At 39.1% G+C, this 24,394-nt stretch overlaps 2 protein-coding genes across 3 annotated transcripts in view; both read left to right on the top strand.

Annotated features, from left to right (window-relative positions):
- Positions 1-4,317, top strand: part of SMCO1 (single-pass membrane protein with coiled-coil domains 1) — an 11,220-nt gene extending 6,903 nt beyond the window's left edge. The window contains exons 5-6 of the mRNA XM_040485037.1: positions 3,843-3,904; positions 4,070-4,317. Of these exons, the coding sequence (XP_040340971.1) occupies positions 3,843-3,904; positions 4,070-4,317 (310 nt within the window). The remainder of the gene's footprint in view (positions 1-3,842; positions 3,905-4,069) is intronic.
- Positions 1-24,394, top strand: part of RNF168 (ring finger protein 168) — a 44,977-nt gene that overhangs the window by 751 nt on the left and 19,832 nt on the right. Inside the window, exons 1-4 of one of the 2 annotated variants that reach the window (XM_040484856.1) lie at positions 4,027-4,386; positions 4,721-5,057; positions 20,961-21,037; positions 23,421-23,600. In XM_040484856.1, the coding sequence (XP_040340790.1) occupies positions 4,757-5,057; positions 20,961-21,037; positions 23,421-23,600 (558 nt within the window). In that variant the 5' untranslated portion in view covers positions 4,027-4,386; positions 4,721-4,756. Of the gene's footprint in view, positions 1-4,026; positions 4,387-4,720; positions 5,058-20,960; positions 21,038-23,420; positions 23,601-24,394 lie in introns of those variants that run through there. The other variant, XM_040484858.1, reaches the window with a different exon arrangement.

Raw genomic sequence — 24,394 nt, 5'->3', positions numbered from 1 at the left:
GACCGCGAGATCGTGACCTGGCTGAAGTCGGACGCTTAACCGACTGCGCCACCCAGGCGCCCCTATACACCTATTTTTATAGCAAAAGTGAGGGGAACCTTAAACAAAATATGATAAATTGATACAATGGATACTTTTTGTGTAAGAGAATGAAGAAGCTCTTTGTGTAACTGTACAATGTTACAGAGCTATCACTAAGATGTGTTGTTTTAAAAGATTTCCTATATATTGTTAAGTGGAGGGAAAAAAGGGCAAAAATTAATATCTACACACACACATATACAAGCTAATATACCCATAAACTTCATAAGCTTCTTCTGGAGAGATAGAAAGTGGTAACTTTGGCTGTCTCAGGGAAAAAAACAAAGAGGCTAGGGGTCAAAGGTAGGAGGAATTCTTTTCACTGTTAAAGAATGTACTGTTTTGTACATTTTGAATTTTGAACCATATGAATGCACAGTATATTAAAAGACAAACCAATACAAACACCTAATATATATTATATGTTGTACATTTTCTCTCTGGTACAGAACCACAGTTATTTTACACTAGAAAGGGAACTCTAATACATTGACTATATATTAAAATATTTATTGAACATCAAATGCCATGTGCTAGGTGCTGTGAATTAAGAGAAACATTTAAAAATGTGGAGTCTGTCTTCCAGGTAAAGGTTGAGTGCTTATGCTTTATTTGGAAGGTACAAATTCAAACTTTTTTTTCTAGTGTTTAATTTTTTTTACACTTATTTATTTAAAAAAAAATTTTTAACGTTTTATTTATTTTTGAAGCAGGGAGAGACAGAGCATGAACAGGGGAAGGTCAGAGAGAGGGAGATACAGAATCTGAAACAGGCTGAGCTGAATCTGAGCTGTCAGCACAGAGCCTGACACGGGGCTCGAACCCATGAACTGTGAGATTATGACCTAAGCTAAAGTCAGACACCTAACAGACTGAGCCACCCAGGCACCCTGGGAGATACAAATTAGGCAGAGGATTCGAAATAATACAAAATGATGTTACCTTGCTGACCCCTCCTTGAAAATGGGCCATGAGACACAGAAGCTTCCTTGGTAGATAAATGCACTCAGTGTTGGGGTGCCTGGCTGGCTTAGTTGGTAGAGCATAAGACTCTTGATCTCAAGGTTGTAAGTTTGAGCCCCACGTTGGGTGTAGAGATTACTTAACATCTTTTAAAAAATGCCCTCAGTCTTGTCCTTCTCCAGACACATTGTTTGGAGAAACCATGCCTTGGAAGAAAGATGGAAAGGGAATTTCTCTGTCATGCTCACTTAGTCTATTGTTTTCAGTTGGTCAAAGTTTGTTCCATGGGGAATGACCTCCCCCACCCCCGCCGCTGCCCATACTTCCAGGATGCACCATCTAAGCCCTCCCAGCAGGCATTTGGAAGCCAGTGCCTGCATTGTTCAGTGCAGTGTTTCCCTAGAGTCCAGAAGTGATAGGAAGAGCCAGAGACTCTAGAAATGTAACTGCTCAGCTCCAGACAGAGCAAGGGACTGTGACTGTGGGCCCAGAAAGTAGACAAGAACAAGGAAATCTGAAGAAGCACATAAAATATATCCATTATACCTGACATAAGTACCTGAACATAGAAATCAAAATGCAGGGGTGCCTGGGTGGCTCAGTCCAGTTGGTTGGGCATCTGACTTTTGATTTTGGCTCAGGTCATGATCCTGGAGTTGTGGGATCGATCATGGAGGATGCTTGAGATTTTCCCTCCCTCTCTCTCTCTCTGCTCGCTCCCCTCCTCGCTGTCTAAAAATAACCAAAAAGGGGCACCTGGGTGGCTCAGTCAGTTAAGCGTCCGACTTCAGCTCAGGTCACGATCTCGCGGTCCGTGGGTTCGAGCCCCGTGTCGGGCTCTGGGCTGATGGCTCAGAGCCTGGAGCCTGTTTCCGATTCTGTGTCTCCCTCTCTCTCTCTGCCCCTCCCCCGTTCATGCTCTGTCTCTCTCTGTCTCAAAAATAAATAAACGTTAAAAAATTTTTAAAAAAATAAAAATAAAAATAACCAAAAAAATCAAAGTGCAAGAGTTAAATAATAAGACTACAATAAAAACCACTATTACTAGGCAATATATGATTGGGTGAGTTTGGGAGGGTTATCACTATGTGATTGAGAAATACTATGGGTATTTCCTGGAGGAAGTACATTGAAGTGATCCTTCAAGTAGGCAAAGCAACAAAGTAACTCATTAGGATGAATTATGATTTCAAACAATGGCCTGAAAGCACAAGGTTTGGATGACAGGGAATATAGATCATGGTTTAATGTTTAAGAGAATAATGGGAGATTCCACAGGACCTATCAGAGAGCCTGGAATTGCAGGCTAAGGTGTTGATACCATGGACAACTGGATGACAAACAAAAGTTTCTGAATTCTCATTAAAACAAAACAAAAGCTCCCAAAGCTCTCTACCAAGGACCTACAACCTCCTTGCTTTGGCTCCATCCAGAAACCATGTCACCACCTGAATGACCTCAGCAAACCCAAAAGACCTTAAAGACTATATTCATGCACAGTGATTTTTTTTTTCTCTTTCTCCACATCTATGTAACATTTCCTCAAAAAACTCAGGCCTTGTTTTGGTTGGTTTTCAAAATTTTTCTTATTGTGGTAAAACACATAGAATTTACCATCTGAACCGTTTTTAAGTGTACAGTTCAGTGTATCATACACATTCATAATTTTGTGTGACCATCACCACCATCCATCTGAAAACAAACTCTGTACCCATTAAACAAGAACTCTCCCAGCCCTTGGCAACCATCATATTTTCTGTCTCTAGACTTGGTTCTTAGATAACAGGTATCAGTCTATTTAATCCCCTTCATTTTCCTAGCCAAAATTTACTTTTTGCATAGAATTCAATACAGTAGGATTCAATACAATAAGCACAAGAACTTAATACCAACATGGAAAAACTTATTTTAAAATGCATAAAATATTATTTTTTACCTGCTTTGTAATTTTGATTGTTCTAGATTGAAATTTAATAATACGGGAATATATCATAAATGATGCACATGACAGCTAAGCCTCAGGATCGAGGCCGCCCTGCAGTGTTTTCCAAGCCCTTATGAAACCGCTATAGAAATGTCAAAGTGGATGGAAGTGAAGATGGACACACTAATGCAAGACTTGACTTTAAACGGAACGCATTATTCTCTTCCTCATTCTTGAAGACCCCTCCCCCCTTCACTTGTTTTTCTGTAGAATCTTTTGTTCCAAGAAGTGGATATCGATGTGTTGACACTTAGTAAGGAGCCTTGGATGGCCGATGGCAGCACGAGTTATGAGACGACCTTGAACACCTGTGGAACGTGGCGGGCAGCACGGATCAGATTCCTTTAGCTACTGCTTAGATTCTGTATTTTCTTGTCGAACCCTCTCAGCCTCTTACCCTGGGCAGGCTTGCAGTCCTGGAGGCATTAGCCTGCTGCCTCCTTTCCTAGGTAAAGTAATCATACACAGACATAATTCGGCCCCAGAGCACAGAAGTCGGTTTTGGACAATACTTAGAAGGGAAGGCAAACTTAAAACAACCTCTCTGGGCCTCAGACTGAAGAAGGGATGGGTTAGAGAAGGAAGTGTCAGTGCGTGTTAAATTGGAGCAAATCTGCGGATTCTCTGACCACAATCTTTCTAGGAGATCAACCTCCGAGATGCCTTCCTCAGAACTCTAGAAAGCGACCTAAGAGGCCTGGTACAAGGTAGAAACAGACAAGTAGTCTGAGAAAATTTTAAAAAGAAGAGGGAAGAATTTTTAAAATTACTGTTGGGTCTTTCATTTGTCTTGAGGTTTCCCTTTTTCTGCCAGGGACCAACCTCGCGACCCTCCCGGCTTCCGCAGCCTCCGGGCGCACATAGCTCTAGGGGATGGTAGGTCTTCGCTCCAGCTGTAGCGAAAGGGACTGCAACGCAAGGGGCGGACCCTCTGCGGGGCCGAAGGGAGCGGGACTGGGCGGGAAGCGCGCACAGGACCCGGAAGTCCCACCCAGCCGAACGTCAGATGTGTCCGCTCTAGGGCTGTTCTCTGGGTGGGAGGGCCCGTTTGGGTGAGCAGTTGTGACGTCACCAGCCCTCGTCGGGTTGCTACAGCACGACTGCAAAGATTAGGCTTTTTGGCTGACCGAGCAAAGGGGAGTGTGGGTTCAGAGCGCTGGGAAACCGCTCCCGGTGCACGAAAGCTGGAACGTGGGGTCTCGCGTGTTGCCCCCACAGCAACGGTAAAACGGAAGTCCTACTCCCGCGCAGCCCGGCGTCTGGGCGGAAACGGCGTTCCTCGGAGTTGAGGCCCCGTACCTTCGCGCCTGGTCGGTCTCGGGCTTGGCTGTGCTGAGCTAAGGGAGCGTCCTCAGCTGGTAAGAGGGAGGAGGGCAATTGGGCGCGTACCTCCCGCCGCGCGGGAGAGCTGGAGCCCACAGTCAGCCCTCACAAAGGTTGGGTTAATGTCTAGGTTTCCCGACGAAAACGTTCCTTTCCTTACCCGACGTTTGTCTGAAACATGGACAAATACGCCGCCTTCCAGGGTAGTACTGTTTACCTGGATCACAGGGTGCCTTTTTATTTCGGGACGCTGTGTGATGTTCCCAGTCTCTGAATTCTGATACGTAGCTGGGCAAAATATTTAAACACAAAACTGTTAATTCTCTTTCTCCGTAGTTGGGTCGGAAATGAGACTCTTTTCTCTTTCAGGTACTGATGCTGAATATGCCTTGTTAGCATATTAAAATGGCTGTGACTCAAAACGCCATCCCTTCCTTGTCGGAATGTCAGTGCCGCATCTGTGTGGAAATCCTAATTGAGCCCATAACACTGCCTTGTAACCACACGCTCTGTAATCCCTGCTTCCAATCGACTGTCGAAAAGGCAAGTTTATGCTGTCCTTTCTGTCGCCGCCGGGTCTCTTCGTGGACCCGGTATCACACCCGAAGAAATTCTCTTGTCAACATGGAACTGTGGGAGATAATCCAAAAACACTATCCAAAGGAATGCAAGCTTAGAGTCTCTGGGCAGGAATCAGAGGAGATCGGTGAGTAAAACCCAGCGTGTTTGTTGTGTGAAACTCAAAATTCTTTAAGTGAATTACCACTAATCCATTTGAGAAAAGGATTAAAAAGAAACCGACTAATATTTGTCTAATTTTTTTCTCCCCGGTTTGGGTTGCATGGGCCCCAAAATGTTGATTGAAGTCGATAGCAAGATTGTGTTCATTGTAATAATGCCCAGGCTGCGTTCAATTGGTGTTAAAAATGAAAACAAAGAAACAAACAAACCCACAAGAATGGCCCACATAGGCTTTCAGTCGTGTGAAAGTTACATAAATATCCACAGATCAGCAGTAGTCAGTACACCAACATGAGAAGTATAGAAGGTACTGGATTGCTGTAGTGCTGATTGTTTTACTTTCATGTATTTTCTTTAGCCTGCTTGACTGTACATCTCCATTTAATTCCTCTCTTAAGCATGCAACCTAATAAAATAGCTTTCAGTGACCAGTTCCATCTAGATCAGTCATTTTTATTTAAAGCTCTCCACCCTGTAGACTCAGCAGCTGTGTGCCCCAAGCTGAACATTTGACGCTAGCACACTTAGGTGATCAATAAGCCATGCAGTTTCTTGTCTAGGCTTTGAATAAGGTGCCTGTGCTCTGGTGTACTTGCCTTGTTTGGGGGGAGTTAACCTTTATTGTGGTAAATATGTATAACAAATTTGCCATTTTAATGATGTTTTCAACAGTAGTTACACTTTATTAAAACAGCTTTATTGAGATATTCACATAGAATTGATACATTTACATTGTACAGTTCTGGGGCATCTGGCTGGCTCAGTGGGAAGAGGGTGCGACTCTCGAGGTCATGAGTTCAAGCCCCTTCTTGGGTATAGAGATTGCGGCTGTGACTCTCAACTCTTGAGGTCATGAGTTTGAGCCCCTTGTTGGGTGTAGAGATTACAAAACAAAAAACAAAAAAACCCAGACAATAAACACTTAAAAAGAAAGTGTACAGTGAAGTGGTTTTGGTATTTTATTATCAGTTTTTTCAAAGTTGTGGTAAAATATATATAGCATAAAATTTGCCATTTTAACCATTTTAAGTTACAGGTCAATGGCATAAATTGTCTTCACAGTGTATAACCGTCACCACTATGTTTCCGGTTTTTCATCACCCAGATTCTTTTTTTTTTTTTTTAATTTATTTATTGCTTAATTTACATTCGAGTTAGCATCTAGTGCAACAATGATTTCAGGACTAGATTCCTTAATGCCCCTTACCCGTTTAGCCCATCCCCCCCTCCCACAACCCCTCTAGTAACCCTCTGTTTGTTCTCTATATTTAAGAGTCTCTTCTGTTTTGTCCCCCTCCCTGTTTTTATATTATTTTTGCTTCCCTTCCTTTATGTTCATCTGTTTTGTATCTTAAATTCCTCATATGAGTGAAGTCATATGATATTTGTCTTTCTCTGACTGGCTAATTTCACTTAGCATAATACCCTCTAGTTCCATCCACATAGTTGCAAATGACAAGATTTCATTCTTTTTGATTGCTGAGTAATACTCCACTGTGTATATATACCACATCTTCTTTATCCATTCATCCATCAATGGACGTTTGGGCTGTTTCCATACTTTGGCTGTTGTTGATAGTGCTGCTATAAACATTGTCATCACCCAGATTCTTTAACCATTAAGCAAAAACCCTACATTCTTCTCCTTCCCCACCCCTCCACCCCCAGTTTTTATTTACTCTGTCTCTATGAATTTGCTTGTTCTAGATATTTCATATAAATGCATTCATACAATATATGATCTGTTGTGCCTGGCTTCTTTCAGTTAAATGTTTCCAAGGTTATTCACAGTTGTGACATATATCAGTATTTCATTCCTTTTTAGATCTGAATAATTTTTCATTTTATGGATTATATTTTGTTTATCCCTTCATCCACTGATGGACATTTGAGTTGTTTTCACTTTTTGTCTATTTGAAGTAGGGCTGATATGAATATTCATGTATAAGTATTTGAATCTCTTTCCAGTTCTTTTGTGTACGTACCAAGGAGTGGAAGTGCTGGATCATATAGTAATTCTACGTTTAGCTTTTTGACGAACTGCTAAACTTTTCCCTGGTGCTGTGCCATTTTGCATTCCCACCTGCAATGTATAATGGTTCCAATTTCTCCACATCCTCACCAACACTTATTTTCTGGTTTTTTGGTTGTTTTTTTAAATAGCCATCCTAGTAGGTGTGAAGTGGTATCTTAGTATCTGTGTCTTTTTAATTGTGGTAAAGTATGCATAACAAAATTTACAATTCCCACTTTTTTTTTTTTAAGATTTATTTTTGAGGGAACACAAGCAGAGGAGGGGCTGAGAGAGGGGAACAGGATCTGAAGTGGGCTCTGCGCTGACAGGCTGAGAGCAGTAAGCCTGATGTGGGGCTCAAACTCACCAACTGTGAGATCGTGACCTGAGCCAAAGTCAGACACCCAACCAGCTCAGCCACCCAAGTGCTCCCGATTCCTGTTGTTTTTAAGTGTACACTTCAGTGCCATTAAGTACGGTCACGCTGGTTTACAACCATCACCACCATCCATCTCCAGACCAGTTTCATCTTCCCAAACTGAAACTCCATACCCATTAAACAGTAACTCCCCAGTTCCTTCTCCTTCCAGTCCTTTTAACCATAATTCTACTTTCTGTCTCTGAATTTGACCATTTTAGATATCATAGTAAGTATTTGTCCTTTTGTATCTGGTTTATTTCACTTAAATGTCTTCAAGGTTCATCCATGTTGTAGCATGTGTTAGAATTTCAGTCCTTTCTATGGCTAAATAATATTCCATTGAATGTATTTACCACATTTTGTTTATTCATCAGTGGACACTTGGGTTACTTCTACCTTTTGGCTGTTGTGAGTAATGCTGCTGTGAACATTGGATACAGATATTTTTTAAGTTCTTGCTTTCAACTCCTTTGAGTATGTACCCAGAAAGGAATTGCTGGGTCATATGCTAACTATATGGATTTTTTTTGAGGAACTGCCATACTCTTTTCCATAGCAACTGCACTGTTTTACATTCCCACCAGCAGTATGCAAGGACTCTTTCGTTTTTCCACATTCTTTTTTTTTTTTAATTCCCCCCCTTCGTTTTTCCACATTCTTGTCAACACTTTGTTACTCTTACTTTCTGTTTGTTTGTTTTTTTTTTTTTTTTTTTTTTAGATAAAGCCATCCTAATGAGTATGAGATGCTATCTCATTGTGGTTTTGATTTTCATTTCCCTAATGACTGATGATGTTGAACATCTTTTCATGTGTTTATTGGCCATTTGTATATCTTCTGTGGAGAGATGTTTATTCTAGTCCTTTGCTTATTTTTAATTGGTTTATTTATTTTTTGTTGTTGAGTTGATGGTGTTCTTTATTTATTCTGGATGTTAACTCCTTATCAGGTATGATTTGCAAATATTTTCTCCCATTCCATAGGTTGCCATTTCACTCTGATTATGTAGTTTGATATAGTCCTATATGTCTATTTTTGCTTTTGTTGTTTGTGGTTTGGTGTCATATCCAACAAATCATTGCTAAGTTTCAATATCATGGAGTTTTTTCCCTGTTTTCTTCTAGGAACTTTATGGTTTTAGGTCTTTAATCTGCTTTGAGTTAAGTTTTTTTATATGATACAGGGTAAGGGTTTAATTTCATTTTTTTTACATGTGGATATCCAGCATTCCTAGTGCCATTTGTTGATAAGATGGCTGTTTTAAAGTTTTTAACTAGTAAGTCTGATGTCTGGACTTCCCCAAGAATGGTTTCTGTTAATTTATTTTGTTCCTATGAATCATCATACTCTTTCTTGTTTCCTTGTATGCCTTGTGTTTTTTGTTTGTTTGTTTATTTGTTTTAGAATATTGGGCATTTGAATATTACAGTATGGTGACCCTGAAAGTCAGATTCTTCCCTTTCCCCAGAGTTTACCTTTTTTTTTTTTTTTTATTGTTGAAAGCTGTAACAGTTCATTGGTTTGCTAACTTTCCCAAACTATTTTTGCAAGGACTATACCTCCTTGTGTATGGTCACCTAAGTCTCTGTGCCTTAACTTGTGCTCACTTAGTGTTTTCACAGATTTCCTTGAATTTCAGGAGCTAAAAAACAACAACAAAAAGAAATGAAACAAAAAAGTGCCTTTTTGTCTTGGAACATGGTCTCAGTGCCAAGATGGTCCTTCAACACTTAGCCAGGCTTATACTGAGCCTAGGGATCAGACAAGATGAAGTTTGGACCTTCAACACTTAGCCAGGCTTATACTGAGCCTAGGGATCAGCCCAAGGTGAAAGTTTGGAGTCTTCTCACATGTCTTCCAAACATGTGTCTTGCCTTGGGTCTGCTGCACCTCCTCCAGAACCAGGGACCAGTGTCCCATTCTGGGAATGTGGGTTTCCTTCTTCAAGACTGCCACTGTACTGAGGAGGAGGTGGGGAGAGAGTAAAACTGCCACAAAACTTTCCTACTATTTTGAAGTTGCCTTTTTCTTGGTTCATCATTTTCTTGGCTGCTGTTAACCTTTGATTGTTTTCCAGAGTTCTGACAATATTGGCGCTGATAGTTTCTGCTTGTTTTTTAATGTTTTTGTGGAGGGATGAGAGCTTGGAACTGCCTGTTCTGCCATTTTGTTGGCAGCACTCCATCAGCCTTAAGTGCTTTACCACTAAAACTGATGTTATTTTCAAGAATGCCCTTATGCTTGAAATTCTCCACATTCTCTTCTATATAGAGTCATTTTCTTTGAGGGAGATCTTTTGGAGCTCTCGGTTCTTACGGCCTGCCTCTTTCCCTGGGCAAAAATCTGAGACACTGCTCTAGAGCAGGAAGCAGAGACGATGGCTTACTTCTCTCTTTGTGAATAGGCTAGTAGGCAGGCATAGTAGCCTCCAGTCTTGGCTTGCCTGCCCTAGAACCTTTACCCTATGAGTGAGTTGTGATGAGGGTGATGGGGCCCTAGTATTCTCTACCTGCTGTGCCTGGGGTCATGTTTCCCTGCTGTGAGTGGGAAGTGAATAGAGGAAGGTAGCCCACAGTCTCTCAGGTCCACTCACCTGGAATTCAGTCTCTGCAACAGTGAGCTGGAAAGGATAAATGCTGGCAGTTTGTTCCTCCTGGAGGGTTGCTGTGGCTCTTCACCAGGAGCTGGGGAGACTGGGAGCCCTGCCTTGGCACAGCCTCCCTCTTATATGGCTCAAGTGCCACAGATTCTCACTTTTCTTACTGAGATATAGTAAAAAATTTTTGGAAGTATTTCTTTGCTGTATGCTCTTAGGGCAATTTCAAGGCATTTTATATGACCAGTGATTTATACCTTTCTCCGATTGAAAAACAGGTCTGCAGATCTTTACTTTACTGTTCTGGAAGCTGATCTTTCTTTGTTTTTCATGTAAATTTTTTTGAAATGTAACGTATATACAAAAGTATATAAATCATAAATTTGCAGTTCAGTGACTTTTCAAAGTGAAAATGTATATGTAACCAGCATTCCGGTCAAGACCTAGAACTTTCCCAAAACTCCTAAGTCCTCCTTGTGGCCCCCTTGCAGTCTCTGTTCGCTCACCATTCCTGTAACTACTATTGTGATGTGTAACACCGTAGATTGCTTTTACCTATTTCTGAACTTTTAAAAAATGGTATCTTGTGGGGTGCCTGGGTGGCTCAGTCAGTTAAGTGTCTGACTTTTGATCTCAGTTCAGGTCTTGCTGTCAGGGTCATAAGTTCAAGCCCCACGTTGGGCTCCGTGCTGGGCGTGAAGCGTACTTTAAAAAAAAAAAGGAATCTTGGGGTGCATGGGTGGCTCAGTCAGTTAAGCATCCGACTTTGGCTCAGGTCATGATCTCGTGTTCGTGAGTTACAGCCCTGCATCGGGCTCTGTGCCGACAGCTCAGAGCCGGGAGCCTGCTTTGAATTCTGTGTCCCCCGCTCATGCTCTCTCAAAAATAAATAAATGTTAAAAAAATTTTTTTTTAAAAAAGGAATCCCCTTGTATCTTTAGCTCACCATTATATTGGTGAGATTGGTCCATGTGATTGGGGTTTCTTTATTTTCTTTGCTGTATGGTACTATGTTGTGTGGATATTAAATAGTAAAAGCAATGAAAAATTTTATGTCCATTGACATTAGGCATTTTAGGCTGTTATGAATAGTGCTACCATGAGTATTTTTATACTTACATATTTTTTTAATATTTATTTTTGGGAGAGTGCAAAAGAATGGAATTCGGGGCCACAGAGTATGAGTGAAAATAAATCCTTTCCGTGCTAGATGAGAATCCATCCTTTGATTAAATTTCTAGCTTTGTTTCCCCTAAACCTGAGGATAAGAATGTTAATGTTTAGTAGGCAACGTTGCTTAATGAGAAAAATTATCCCTAATTGACAAATTGCTTCCCTGTTGGAGGGAATTACAAATACTGATTGGGATATTGTGCTTTGTGCTCCTCTAGCATAGTGACCATTGTAACTGAGCATGTTCCTTCTGGGGAGCCTATGCCTGTATTGTTGCCATAAGAAATGTTTGCTGCTGTGGAGAAAGGATATCTGGCTTCCTTGCTCTCATGTTGTTAGATTGATGCCAAATGTGGTCCTGTGGTCATTTTTGGAGTCTGAATGTTTAGTAAAGCCTAAGACTACCCCTTGGTGGGTGTTACAGGTAGGGTAAGCCTTAGGAGATATTGCCAGTTTTCCAAAGTGGCTTTTACCAATTTATACTCCTGCCAGTAGTGTATGAGAGTTGTAGTTGCACCACATTCTTGCCAACATTTGGTCTTTCTTCCTTTTATTTTTTCTCAAAGAAATTTTGGTAGTATACTTACTATTTTCAGCATTTTATTATGAAAAATTTTAAACATATAAAAAAGTTGAAAGCATTTTATAGTGAACTTTCATGTACCTGTAACCAGATATGAGAATATTTTACTGTGTCACAGCTCTTTCATCTATTCATGTCAGTCTTTTTTATTTTTTCGTTTATTTCACTTTCTCTTAAATATGTAAGCATACATATTTTGAAGATCAATGTTAGCTTATAACTTTTCTTTTAATATTAATTTACATATAATATGCAAGTCTTTTTTTTTTTTAAGTTCATTTATTTATTTTAAGAGAGAGAGAGCAGGGGAGGGGCAGAGAGAGAGAGAGAGAGAGGGAAAGAGAGAATCCCAGGCAGGCTCTGCACTGTCAGCACAGAGCCTGATGTAGCGCTCAAACTCATGAACCGTGAGATCATGACCTGAGCTGAAACCAAGAGCGGGATCCTTAACCGACTGAGCCACCCAGGTGCCCTTGTAATGTGCAAATCTTAATCGTACCTTCATTGAGTGTTCACATAGGTATAACCTTTGTAACATGAACCCTTATAAAAATACAGAATATTACCATTACCCTTGAAAGTACTGTCATGTCCTTTCCAGTTAATCTTTCCCCTACCCTCAAGTCAACCAGTGTTTTTATTTTTCCCCACCATAGATGAGTTTTGCCTTTTCCAGAACTTCATATAAATGGAATTCTGTTAATGTACAAGAGTTGACATAACAAAGTACCACAAACTGGGTGGCTTAACAGAAATTTATTTTCCCACAGTTCTGGAGGCTAAAAGGCCCAAAATCAAGATGTCAACAGGAACGGGTTCTCTTGAAGGCTCTAGAGGGGAATCTGTTACATGCCTTTCTTTTAGTTTCTGGGTGTTGTTGACAGTCCGTGGTATTCCTTGGCTTACTGCTGCACAACTCCAATCTCTGCCTCCATAGTCATATGGCATTCTCCTGCTGTGTCTGTCTTCACATTGCTGTCTCTTCTCTGTGTCCCTCTCCTTTATTAAGGGCCCACCCTACTCCAGTATGAACTCAATTATGTTTACAACAAGTATTTCCCAATAAGGTCCCATTCTGAGTACAGGGATTAGAATTTCAACATATCTTTTTGGGGGATACAATTCAACCCACAGTAGTAATCATGCCCTGTATATTCTTTAGTGTAAGATTATTTTACTTAGTATAATAATATTTGAGATTCATCTTTGTTGTGGGTACTAGTAATTTATTTCTTTTTATTTAAAAAAATTTTTGTTTTTTAATGTTTGCTTATTTTTGAGAGAGACAGAGACAGTGTGTGAGCGGGATTGGTGCAAAGAGAGAGGGAGACACAGAATCCAAAGCAGGCTCCAGGCTCTGAGCTGCCAGCACAGAGCCTGATGTGGGGCTTGAACTCACGAGCTATGAGATCACAACCTGCGCTAAAGTCAGACGTTTAACCAACTGAGCCACCCAGGCACCCCAATTTCTTTTTATTTTTAAATATCATTCTACCATTTGACTGTATTATACTTTGTTGGTGGTTCTCCAGTTTATGCTGTCCCAGCTGTTTCCAGGTTTTGGCTCTTATGAATAAAGTTGCTGTTATTAAAAAAAAAAAAAGAAAGAAAAAGAAAAAAAAAGGGGCGCCTGCTTGGCTCTGTCAGTTGAACGTCCGGCATCAGCTCAGGTCATGATCTTGTGGTTCATGAGTTGGAGCCCCGTGTCAGGCTCTGTGCTGATAGCTTGGAGCCTGGAACCTGCTTTGGATTCTGTGTCTGCCTCTCTCTCCGCCCACCCCTGCTTGTGCTGTGTCTCTCTCTGTCTTCCAAAAATGAATAAATATTTTTAAAAAATTTTAAAAAAAAGTTGCTGTGAAGATTCTTATAATAGTTTTTTTTTTTTTTTGTGGTCATATGTTTTCATTTTTTCTTGGGTAAATACTTAGGAGTAAAATTGCTTAGAGTAGGTATATGCTTAGTTATATAAAAAACTATCATTTTCCAGAATGGTTGTATTATTGTCTAATACCAGCAACAATGTTTGCAAATTCTGGTTTCTGCACATCTGTCTTAGTTTGGGCTGCTATAACGAAGTATATAGACGAGGTGGCTTAAACAGAAATCTATTTTTTTTACAGTTCTGGAAGCTAGGAAGTCTAAGATCAAGTTACTGTCTGAGTTAGTTCTTTGTGGGAGCCCTCTTCCTGGTCATGGCTTTACCTGGTGGAAAGCTAGCTAAGTTTATTAGCCTCCTGTAAGGGCACTAATCCCAGTCAGGAGGGGTCTACCCTTCTGACCTAATTACTTCCCAAAGTTTCTACCTCCAAATACTATCTAGTTGGATTAAAGTTTCAACATAGAATTTAGGAGGTGACACGTTTAGTTCATTTACAACATGCTCATCAATATTTGGTGTTACCTGTCTAACTGTACTGATAGATTTGTAGTCGTATCTCATTGTAGTTTTAATTAGCATTTTCCTGGTGACTAGTGATGTTGAATCTTCATTGTTTATGGATGATTTATATCTCTTCCATTATTAAGTGTCTGTCTGAATTTTTTGCCTCAGGTTTATCTTTGTATTATTAAGTTGTAGGAGTTCTTTATATATTTTGGATACCAGTACTTTGCAAGTTGTTTTGTGAATATTTTCTTACAGGCTGTGTCTTGCTTATTCATTTTCTTAATGGTGTCTTCTTGATGAGCTGAAAAAATTTTTTAAAGATTTTATTTATCTATTTTTTAAGGTAAACTCTACACCTAATGTGGGGCTCCACTCACAGCCTTGAGATCAAGAGTTGCATACTGCACTGAATCAACCAGCTAGGTGCCCTGTTGAGCTAAAATTTTTAATTTTCATGAAGTCTAATTAATAAACTTTTCCTTTTATGATTATTACTTTCTGTGTTCTGAAAAACTTTATCTTCTGTAGTAATATAAAAATATTTCTATGTTTTTTCTAAAAGCTTTATAGTTTTAGGGACACCTGGGTGGCTCAGTTGGTTAAGTGTCCAGCTTTGGCTCAGGTCGTGATCTCACAGTTCGTGGCTTCAGACCCCACATAGGACTCTGTGCTGACAGCTCAGAGCCTAGAGCCTACTTTGGATTCTGTATCTCCCTCTCTCTGCCCCTCCACCGCTCCTGCTCTGTTTCTCTCTGTCTCTCAAAAATAAATAAACGTTAATAAATAAATAAAAGCTTTATAGTTTTAGCTTTTCTGTTTAGGTCTATGGACCATTCTAAATGTTGTGAATATTGTGTGAGATAGGGGTTGAGGTTAATTTTTTCCTGTGTGAATTTCACTTACTCCTGTACCTTTGTTGAAAAGACTTTTCTTACAAGCCTGTTTGGTTGATTTGTTGATTTTAATGTTAAAATTACACTGTTGAGGGGCACCTAGGTGCTCAGTCAGTCGGTTAAGGGTCCAACTTCAGCACCAGGTCATGATCTCACGATTCATGAGTTCAAGCCCTGGATTGGACTCTGCTGTCAGCGCAGAGCCTGCTTCGGATCCTGTGTCTCCCTCTCTCTCTGCCCCTCTCCCTCTCTATCTCTCTCCCTCTTGCTTTCTCTCTCTCAAAAATAAATAAACATTAGAAAAGTTTTAGAAAAGACTTTATAAGAAAAAAAAATCTCACACTGTTGATTACTGTGGTTATATAGAAAGTCTTGAAGTCACGTAGTGATAATTCTCCAACTTTATAATTATTTTTCATGTTTGGATATTCTAGCTCCTTTCTATTTTCATGTAGATTTTAATCAACCTGTCAGTTTCTACCAAAAGCATAGTGGGAGTTGATTTGGGTTGTGTTGAATTTTTAGATCAGTTTGGGGAGAATTGACATCTTAACGTAGAGCCCTTGCACCCATGAAAATAGTCTCTTTCTCCCTTTATTTGGGTCTTCTTTAATTTCTCTCAGTAATGTTTTATAGTTTTTCAGTGAGGACAATTTACACATTGTTATATGTTGAATTGTGTCTCCTCAAAAGATATGTTGAAGTCCTGGCCCCTAATGCTTCAGACCTTATTTGGAAATAGTGTCTATAGAGGTAGTCAAGTTAAGGTCGTTAGTGTGGGTCCTAATCCATTATGACTGGTGTCCTCTCTAAAAGGGAAAATTTGCACACAGAGACAGACACATAGTAAACCCACAGTGAGAACACTGTGTGAAGACAGAGAGTTGGAATGACGCATCTACAAGCCAGTGAACACTGGAGATTGCTGGTAAACCACTAGAAACTAGAAGAAAACCACTAGAAGAGTCAAGGAACCCTACAGGCTTCAGAGGAAGATTGGCTGAGCAAATTTAATTAGGAGAAGAAAACTTTATTTCCATGAAGATGTAAGCAGAGTCAAATAGAGTGATGAAAAAATATTTGTATAAACAGCTTAATTAATTGTTCGTTAGGTTTATTATGATTTTTGGGTTTGGTCCAGTATTGGACATTCAGTTCTTTGATTAATGTGGATTTTTCTTTCAAAATAAAGAGTATGGGGATAAAATTCCTTTAATGAATCTTGGCTGCTCAGGAAGAACACTCACTGTAAGACAGCAATATTAAGTGCAGTGGGAACATTTGAGTGCGTCACAACAGAAATTTGAGTTAACCAAAATTGCATAGTGTTGATAAGTTGGCAAAAATTGACTGTCATAGTCTAGTTTTAGCTCATAAAACTGATTTTTTTTCAAATTCGTCATATACTTAGAAACTAAGAAATAGTAAGTAATTGCACCTGGACATTAGAAGCCTATTATGACAATTTTAATTTGTTGTGTCTTTGGTTGAGAAAGTTACTGATCTCAGTTTAGATTTACCTTGTATACAAATAAGTAAACTTTAAAAGTCTCAGTAGTTGCCTGGGTTTTTTTCCCTCTTTTTGAGAGAGGGAGCATGCACAAGTTGGAGAGGGGCAGAGAGAGCTGACAGCAGACACCCTGATGTGGGGTTCGAACCTGCAAACCGTGAAATCATGCATGACCTGAGCTGAAGTCAGACACCTAATCGACTGAGCCACCCAGGCACCTCTGTTTTGTTTTGTTTTTTAAATTACAGTTCTCTCTGCTTACTATAGAGTAGTTAAGCATCTTTTGTAAATTGTATGTTTCTTTGTCCATTAATGTAGTGTTTTTTCTTAATCTGTAAAAGTTCTTGTTATATTCTGGACATTAAATCTCTATTGATTTATGTATTTGCAAATAACTTCTCCCAGTTTGTTGTTTGTTTTTAATTTTGTGATGTTTGTCATCATACAAAAGCATTTAAAAAAATTTAACCAAGTAAATTTGAAGATCTAACTGACTTTATTAAATGATTCATGAATCAGGCAGCATCTCATCTAACCAACAGTGGAGAGCTCCACTGAGCTTCAGGAAAGAAAAGGCAGAGAAGAGGCATTAAACAAACAAACAAACAAACAAACAAACAAACAAACCAGGGATGCCTGGGTGGCTCATTCGGTTAAGCGTCTGAAATCTGCTTAGGTCATGATTTCACCGTCTATGAGTTCAAGCCCTGTATTGGGCTCTATGCTGACAGCTCAGAGCCTGGAGCCTGCTTCAGATTCTGTGTCTCCCTCTCTCTCTCTCTGCCCCTCCCCTGCGTGTTCTCATGCATGTGCACTCTCTCTCTCTCAATAAAAAATAAACATTAAAAAAATTTTAAAGAACACCACAATTTATTAGCAAGGACTGCAGTGTTTAGGCAAAGTTGTCCTCCTAAGAAGGAAGGGGTCTCTCAGGATACTGCTTACAGGAAATTACAGTTTGGGTAGTTAAAGGCTACGTTTGAGGAGGTTGAAGCTGAAGTTAGGTTAGATATTAAATCTTGATTTACTGATGTGGGGCCTTTAGTGGCTCCATTATGGCTCCTCTTGTGTTTTTCTTTTTTCTTTTCTTTTTTTGTGTTTATTCCAAAGCCATTTTACTATTATTTATTTATTTATTTATTATTTATTTATTTATTATTTTATTTTAGAGGAGGGAGAGAGCACACAAGCAGGGAAGAGGGGGAAGAGGGAGAGAGAGAGAGAATCTCAAGCAAGCTCCACACTCAGCGCAGAGCCCCACATGGGTCTTGATCCCACCACCCTGGGATTATGACCTGAGCCAAAGTCGAGTTGGACACTCTACCGACTGAGCCATCCAGGTGCTCCCTGAAAAGCCATTTTAAATCTTTAAGTGAAAATCCAATGTTGCCACACAAGATTAACAATGGGTGATTATCCAAGATGGTCTTTATTCTACAAAATGACCACAAAGAGCATGCGACTCTCTAAGTGGAAGGAAACAAGCCATCATTCCGTGGTTTTCTTTTTAACAGAAGTTTTGCTTCTTCTTGTTACTGGGTTTTTTTGTTTTGTTTTGTTTTGTTTTTTTTTGTGGTAAAATACAGATAACAAAATTTACCATTTTAATTATTTTTAAGTGTACAGTTCAGCAGCATTGAGTACAGTCACATTGGTGTACAACCATCACCACCATCCATCTCTAGAACTTTTTCATCTTCTCCAATTGAAACTGTACCCATTAAACAATAATTCCCCAATTCCCCCTTCCTCTAACCCCTGGCATCCACCATTCTACTTATGTCAGATTTGAGTACTCCAGGTATCTTGTGTAAGTAACATTATAGTGGGTGTTTGTCCTATTGTGTCTGACTTATTTCACTTAGCATAGTATCTTCATGGTTCATCCTTGTTATAGCATGTATCAGAATTGGTTTCCATTTTATGACAGTAATATTCCACTGTATGTATTTACCACATTTTATTTATCCATTTGTCTGTTGATAAATGCTTGGATTACTTCCACTTTTGGCTGTTGTGAATAATGTTGCCGTGAACATTGGTGTACAAGTATCTGAGTTCCTGCTTTCAACCCTTTTGACTGTGTACCCAGAAAGGAATTCCTCGGTCCTATGGTAATTCTGTTTAATTCTTTTGAGCAACCACCATATTGTTTTCCATAGGGGCTGTACCATTTTACATTTCCACCAGCAGTGCACCAGGATTTCAGTTTCCCCATCTGCTTGTCAACACTTACTATTTTGTTTTATAATAGCCACCCTACTGGGTATGAAGTGGTATCTCTTTGTGGTTTTGATTTGCATTTCCCTAATGACTAGTGATATTGAGCATCTTTTAATGTGCTTGTTGGCCATTTGCATATTTTTTGGAAAAAAAAAATCTGTTGAAGTCCTTTGCCCATGTTTTTAACTGAGCTTGTTTTGTGGTGTTCAGCTGTTGGAGTTCTTTGTATATTCTCTATATTAATGCCTTATCAGATCTATGATTTGCAAATATTTTCCTCCATTCTATGGGTTGTCTTTTAATTTTCATAATATTCTGGCTATTTTTATTCTTTATTAAGTGAACTCCTTTAATGATAAAAGGAAACAGTTTTCCTTTTCCAGTTGCCTACACTTGTTTAATGTTCACCACACCACCGCACATGTGCGCTTATGTGCGCACACACACACACACACACACACACACACCATTTCTGAGAACTTTGTCATCCACAGGCCAAATTTGGCCCACATCTCTTTTTGTAAATGAAGTGTTTTTAGAACAGAGGCACTGTACTCATCTATGTCAATGATTCCTTTTGCGCTAACAGTGGCAAGAGTTGAATTACTGCAACAAAGGCTGCATTGCCCACAAAGCATAAAATATTTATTATCTTGCCCTTTACAGAAAAAGTGTGCCCACGACCTAAGCTGTCACATCTGATATTACACTACCTCTCTACACATACCGTGTCTCCTTTATTAGAAATGCTATAATTAAAGTGCTGTCCCTCCTGGCTTCTTGCGCTTTGTCTATAACCCCTACTAATTTTTCAGGAGCCTTACACTTCTCTCTCCTGTATTTCCCACTGTATTGTCTCAGATGAATCCTCGTCAGCAGCTAAAATAAGAATTTAGTATACTTCTTTGCTACTGGTAATGGAGTTGCATTACTGTTTTTAGTTCCTCTGTTGCAGAATTTGCAAACTACTGGCCTGCAAGCCATGTAAAGGCTACAGACATGTTTTCTGTTACCCATTCAGTGCCAACATTTAAAATTTAGAGATTTTACACTAACATATAGATTTCTGGATTGCCTTGAAAAAATCAGAAAATATAACAAAGACAGACCTAAGTTTCCTGGTGGCAGTAGTCAGCTGGAGTTGAGTAACAGCTGCCCCTGTAAATAAGCAGTTGTGTTCTCTTTTTCTGGATTCAACTCAAGATTATTTTTTCCTTCTTTGCATCTTAGTGTTTCTGTAGTCCTGTAGATTTGTTTGAAATGTCTGATGATTCTTGGTTTTGCTTTCATATTTAAAAATGAGGCCCTAGAATAAAACTCCTTGTGCATACATTGGCATTGGTGACTGGCAGATAATGTTTGAGGTTAAACCTGGCCATTATGCTTTGCTGTCCCTGAGTGCCAAATTTTAGAGGGCTTTGCTCTTGGTCATCACCTCTCATATTAGCTGCACGGGCTCTGTCCAGACAATTTAGTTTCTTTAAAAAATAACTTTTGTTTGTGATATGTACACTTAATATCTAGGAAGAAATGCCTACCAACCAAGTGTTCTGATTTAACAGATTATAAACTTTGAATTTCCTGTCCTACACTCACTCATTCTGGTCTCTATTATGCGTTGTGGTTTTGAGCCTGAGCTGCCTTTCAGGTATATGGGGCAGGTCTCGCACTTCCAAGGGTTGCATTTTTCTTCATTCTGCTATATAAGTCACCTCTTTTATATCGGCCTCCCATTTTGTAGAAATTTATTAAAGTTTCTTTTTTACTGATGGACCCTTCCCCTAATCTCTTTGCTGTTGTAGGATTACTTTTTAAAACTGCTTTCACTGTTATTTTAACAGATTCTAGGACAGGAGTTAAGTATATGTACTTATGTGCCATTTTGAACCAGAAAATCTATGGACTTTTCTTTTAAAATGGAATTCTGTAGAGAAGATACTGCTATAACTGTTAATAATTGTACATTTAATATCACATTTTCAGGTTAATATAGGTTTAATGAAAGACCAAAGCTAGCCATAAAATTCTTTGTTGCCTATAACATTGTTTTCTTCCTTGATCTCTAACAGTTGATGACTATCAGCCAGTTCGCTTATTAAGTAAACCTGGGGAATTGAGAAGAGAATATGAAGAGGAGATAAGCAAGGTAGGTGCTAAATAGTTACCTTTTTTGTTTTTAAGTTTATTTATTTACTTTGAGAGAGAGGGAGGAGCAGAGAGAGAGAATATCCCACACAGGCTCTAGGCTGTCAGTGTGGAGCCCAACATGTGGCTCGATCTTAACAAACCATGAGATCATGACCTGAGCCCAAACCAAGAGTCGGGCATTTAACCAACTGAGCCACCCAGGTGTCCTAAATGGTTATTCTTTTTTGGAAAAATTCTCTGCTATGTTTTCAAGTTTAGATTTTACATACAGTTTTATGTGCCTATGTAAATAATATATATTGTAATAAAATTAATTTTAGTGTACTTTAAAAGCTTTATTTTTTACATGTTTAAAATAGGTAGAAAGTAGCTTTTATTTATATATAATTGGTACTCTTATGTGATAGTGATTTTTTTTTTCATTTTCCCTTCCTTATCTTAAACATAATTTTTTTTTAATATTTATTTTTGTGAAAGAGAGAGCACGTGCACGTGAGCAGGAGGGGGCAGAGAAAGAGGGAGACACAGAATCTGAAGGAGGCTCCAGGCTCTGAGCTGTCAGCATAGAGCCTGACACGGGGCTTGAACCCATGAACTGCAAGATCCTGACCTGAACCGAAGTCAGATGCTTAACTGACTGAGCCACCCAGGTGCCCCTGAATGTGTAGAATATTAACATGCACCCAAACATAAAAATTACATAAAAGTTACTCTCAGAATAACTCCCTCCTGTATCTTATCCACCCTGTGTCCACCCACCTTGTAGATAACTAATTTTATCACTGGGTAGTTTATCCTTCCTTTGGTATCTTTTATAAGAGTAAACATATATATAACCGCTCATTTATTAAATATTGCATACTATATATTTTCTAATTACATATAGTACTACAATACTGTGCATGTATATTTTAATATTATTAGAAGTATATCTTCAGGGCAAATTTCTAGATATGAGATTGCCGGGTTAAAAGGTAAATGATATATAGATTTGTTAGAACTGTCAAATTCTCTTTGATTGGGGTACATTTTGTATTCCCAATGAGAGTACCTGTTTAGAAACACACTTGTCAACAGAGTACTGTCAGGCTTTCTTTGGCTCAGGTCATGATCTCACAGTTCATGAGTTTGAGACCCGCATTGGGCTCTGTGCTGAGAGCTCAGAGCCTGTAGCCTGCTTCAGATTCTGTGTCTCCCTTTCTCTTTCTGCCCCTCCCCCACTCTCGTGTGGGCTCTCTCTCTCTCAAAAATAAATAAACGTTAAAAATTTTGAAAGAAAAATAGAGTACTTCAGGCTTTTGAATTTTTGCTAATCTGATGTATGAGAATGGTATTGGCATAGTGTTTCTTTAAAAAAAAAGCTTTGTTGAGGTAGAATTTATCTATGGTAACTTTCAGTATAGGAAAATTTACTTATTTTAGGTATGTAGCTCGATAACTTTGCTTAACCCAAGGTCACAAAAATTTCTTCTGGAATTTGTTTTAGTTCTTATGTTTTGATATATAATCAATTCCATTAGTTTTTGAGTATGACATGAGGTGGAGTTGAGATTCATTTTTTACTCATTCTACCCCCATGTATTGTAACGAGCATCTTTTCCCCAGTAAATTCTCTCTGAACCTTTTAGAATATCAAGTGACTCCACTTAGTGTGGGGTCAGTTTCCACCAGTGTCAGATTATGTCAGCTCTAGGCTTGAAGCCAGGAGGAGCAGTTTGTCTGATTATGTTCACTCTCCAGTTCCTTCGGTAATTGCTTATCATGCCCAGGTTTTTTGTTTTTTGTTTTTTGTTTTTAATGTTTGTTTATTTTTGAGAGAGGAAGGGAGACAAAGCACAAGTGGGGAAGGGCCAGAGAGAGAGGGGAGACACAGAATCCAAAGCAGGCTCCAGGCTCTGAGCTTTCAGCACAGAGCCTGATGCAGGGCTTAAACTCATGAACTGTGAGATCATGACCTGAGCTGAAGTTGACACTTAACCAGCTGAGCCACCCAGGTGCCCCAGTATAATGTCCAGGTTTTAAAGTCGGTTTTTGTTGGAAGATATCTTCTACCAGTGTTTTGCTCTGTCATTACTGGAAGCTGGAAGTCCTATTTCAGTGTAGATTTAATTGTTATTTCTCTTATTATGAGAAAGATTATCTTTTCATATAATTAAGGGACATTTTTATAATTTGGGGGGAGTGAAATGTCTGTTCTTGTCTTTTGCCATGCTCTGAGACTGGAGCTTGCTCAAGATTCTCTCCCTCTCTCTGCCCCTCTCCCCAGCTTGTACTCTCTCTCTCTCTAGAAAAGAAAAAAAGAATTGCTGTTAAGAAAAGAGAAATATTGCAAGTATAATCAAAAGTTCAGAGAAGTGTTCTTTATTAATTATTTTTTTAAGGTGGAAGCAGAGCGACGAGCCAGTGAGGAAGAAGAAAACAAAGCCAGCGAAGCATACATACAGAGATTATTGGCAGAGGAAGAAGAGGAGGAAAAACAACAGGCAGAAAAGAGGCGAAGAGAGATGGAAGAACAACTGAAAAGTGATGAAGAACTAGCAAGAAAGCTAAGCATTAATATTGTAGGTTTTAGGAGAGTACTTTGAAGTACGTTCCTGTTGCTTTGCATGGTTTTCAAAGATCTGAGGGAGTTTTTCTGACATTTGCTCTACTTAAAAGCAAAACACGTTTTTTTTGTTTTTGTTTTTTTGCATGTTGTTATATATTTGCTCTGATTGAAGTATTCTTCCTGGTATGTTAGTAAATTCAGAATATATAGGAAAGCTTGCTCTCTCCCCTTCCACATCTATATTCCCATTCCTGTTCCATCAGTCTCTTTCCCCAGAGGTTAGCACTATTAACAGTTTATTATTTTTTCTTATTCACCTAAAAAGGATGTATCAAGCACACTGTTCTTTTTGTCTTTTTTCACTTGATATGTCTTAGAGATTTTATGTAACTACACAGTCTTTTTATTTTTAATTTTTTTAATGTTTATTTTTGAGAAAGAGACACACAGAGTGCAAGTGAGGGAGGGGCAAAGAGAGAGGGAAACAGAATCTGAAGCAGGCTCCAAGCTCTGAGCTGTCAGCACAGAGCCCGATGTGGGGCTCAAACTCATGAACTGTGAGATCATGACCTGAAATGAAGTCACCCAGGCGCCCCAGTGTAACTACACACTCTTATGTAATTTTTTTTTTTAAGAGTGGCAGAATATTCCATTCTATGGATGTAAATCACTTTTTGGGAGTGAAGCACATTAAAGCTTTAAATACTACAGTAGACATGAATTTTATTACCTTGCTGTAGTTAAATTATTGCCTTAGGAAAAATGAATAGAAGAAAAGATGATAAAACCATACTGTAAGACCTGAGG

The sequence above is a fragment of the Herpailurus yagouaroundi genome, unplaced genomic scaffold, assembly GCF_014898765.1.
Source record: "Herpailurus yagouaroundi ecotype Mexico unplaced genomic scaffold, PumYag 162, whole genome shotgun sequence".
Taxonomy (NCBI): domain Eukaryota; kingdom Metazoa; phylum Chordata; class Mammalia; order Carnivora; family Felidae; genus Herpailurus; species Herpailurus yagouaroundi.
Note: the sequence above shows the minus strand (reverse complement) of the source record. Positions and strands in the feature narration are given on the sequence as shown.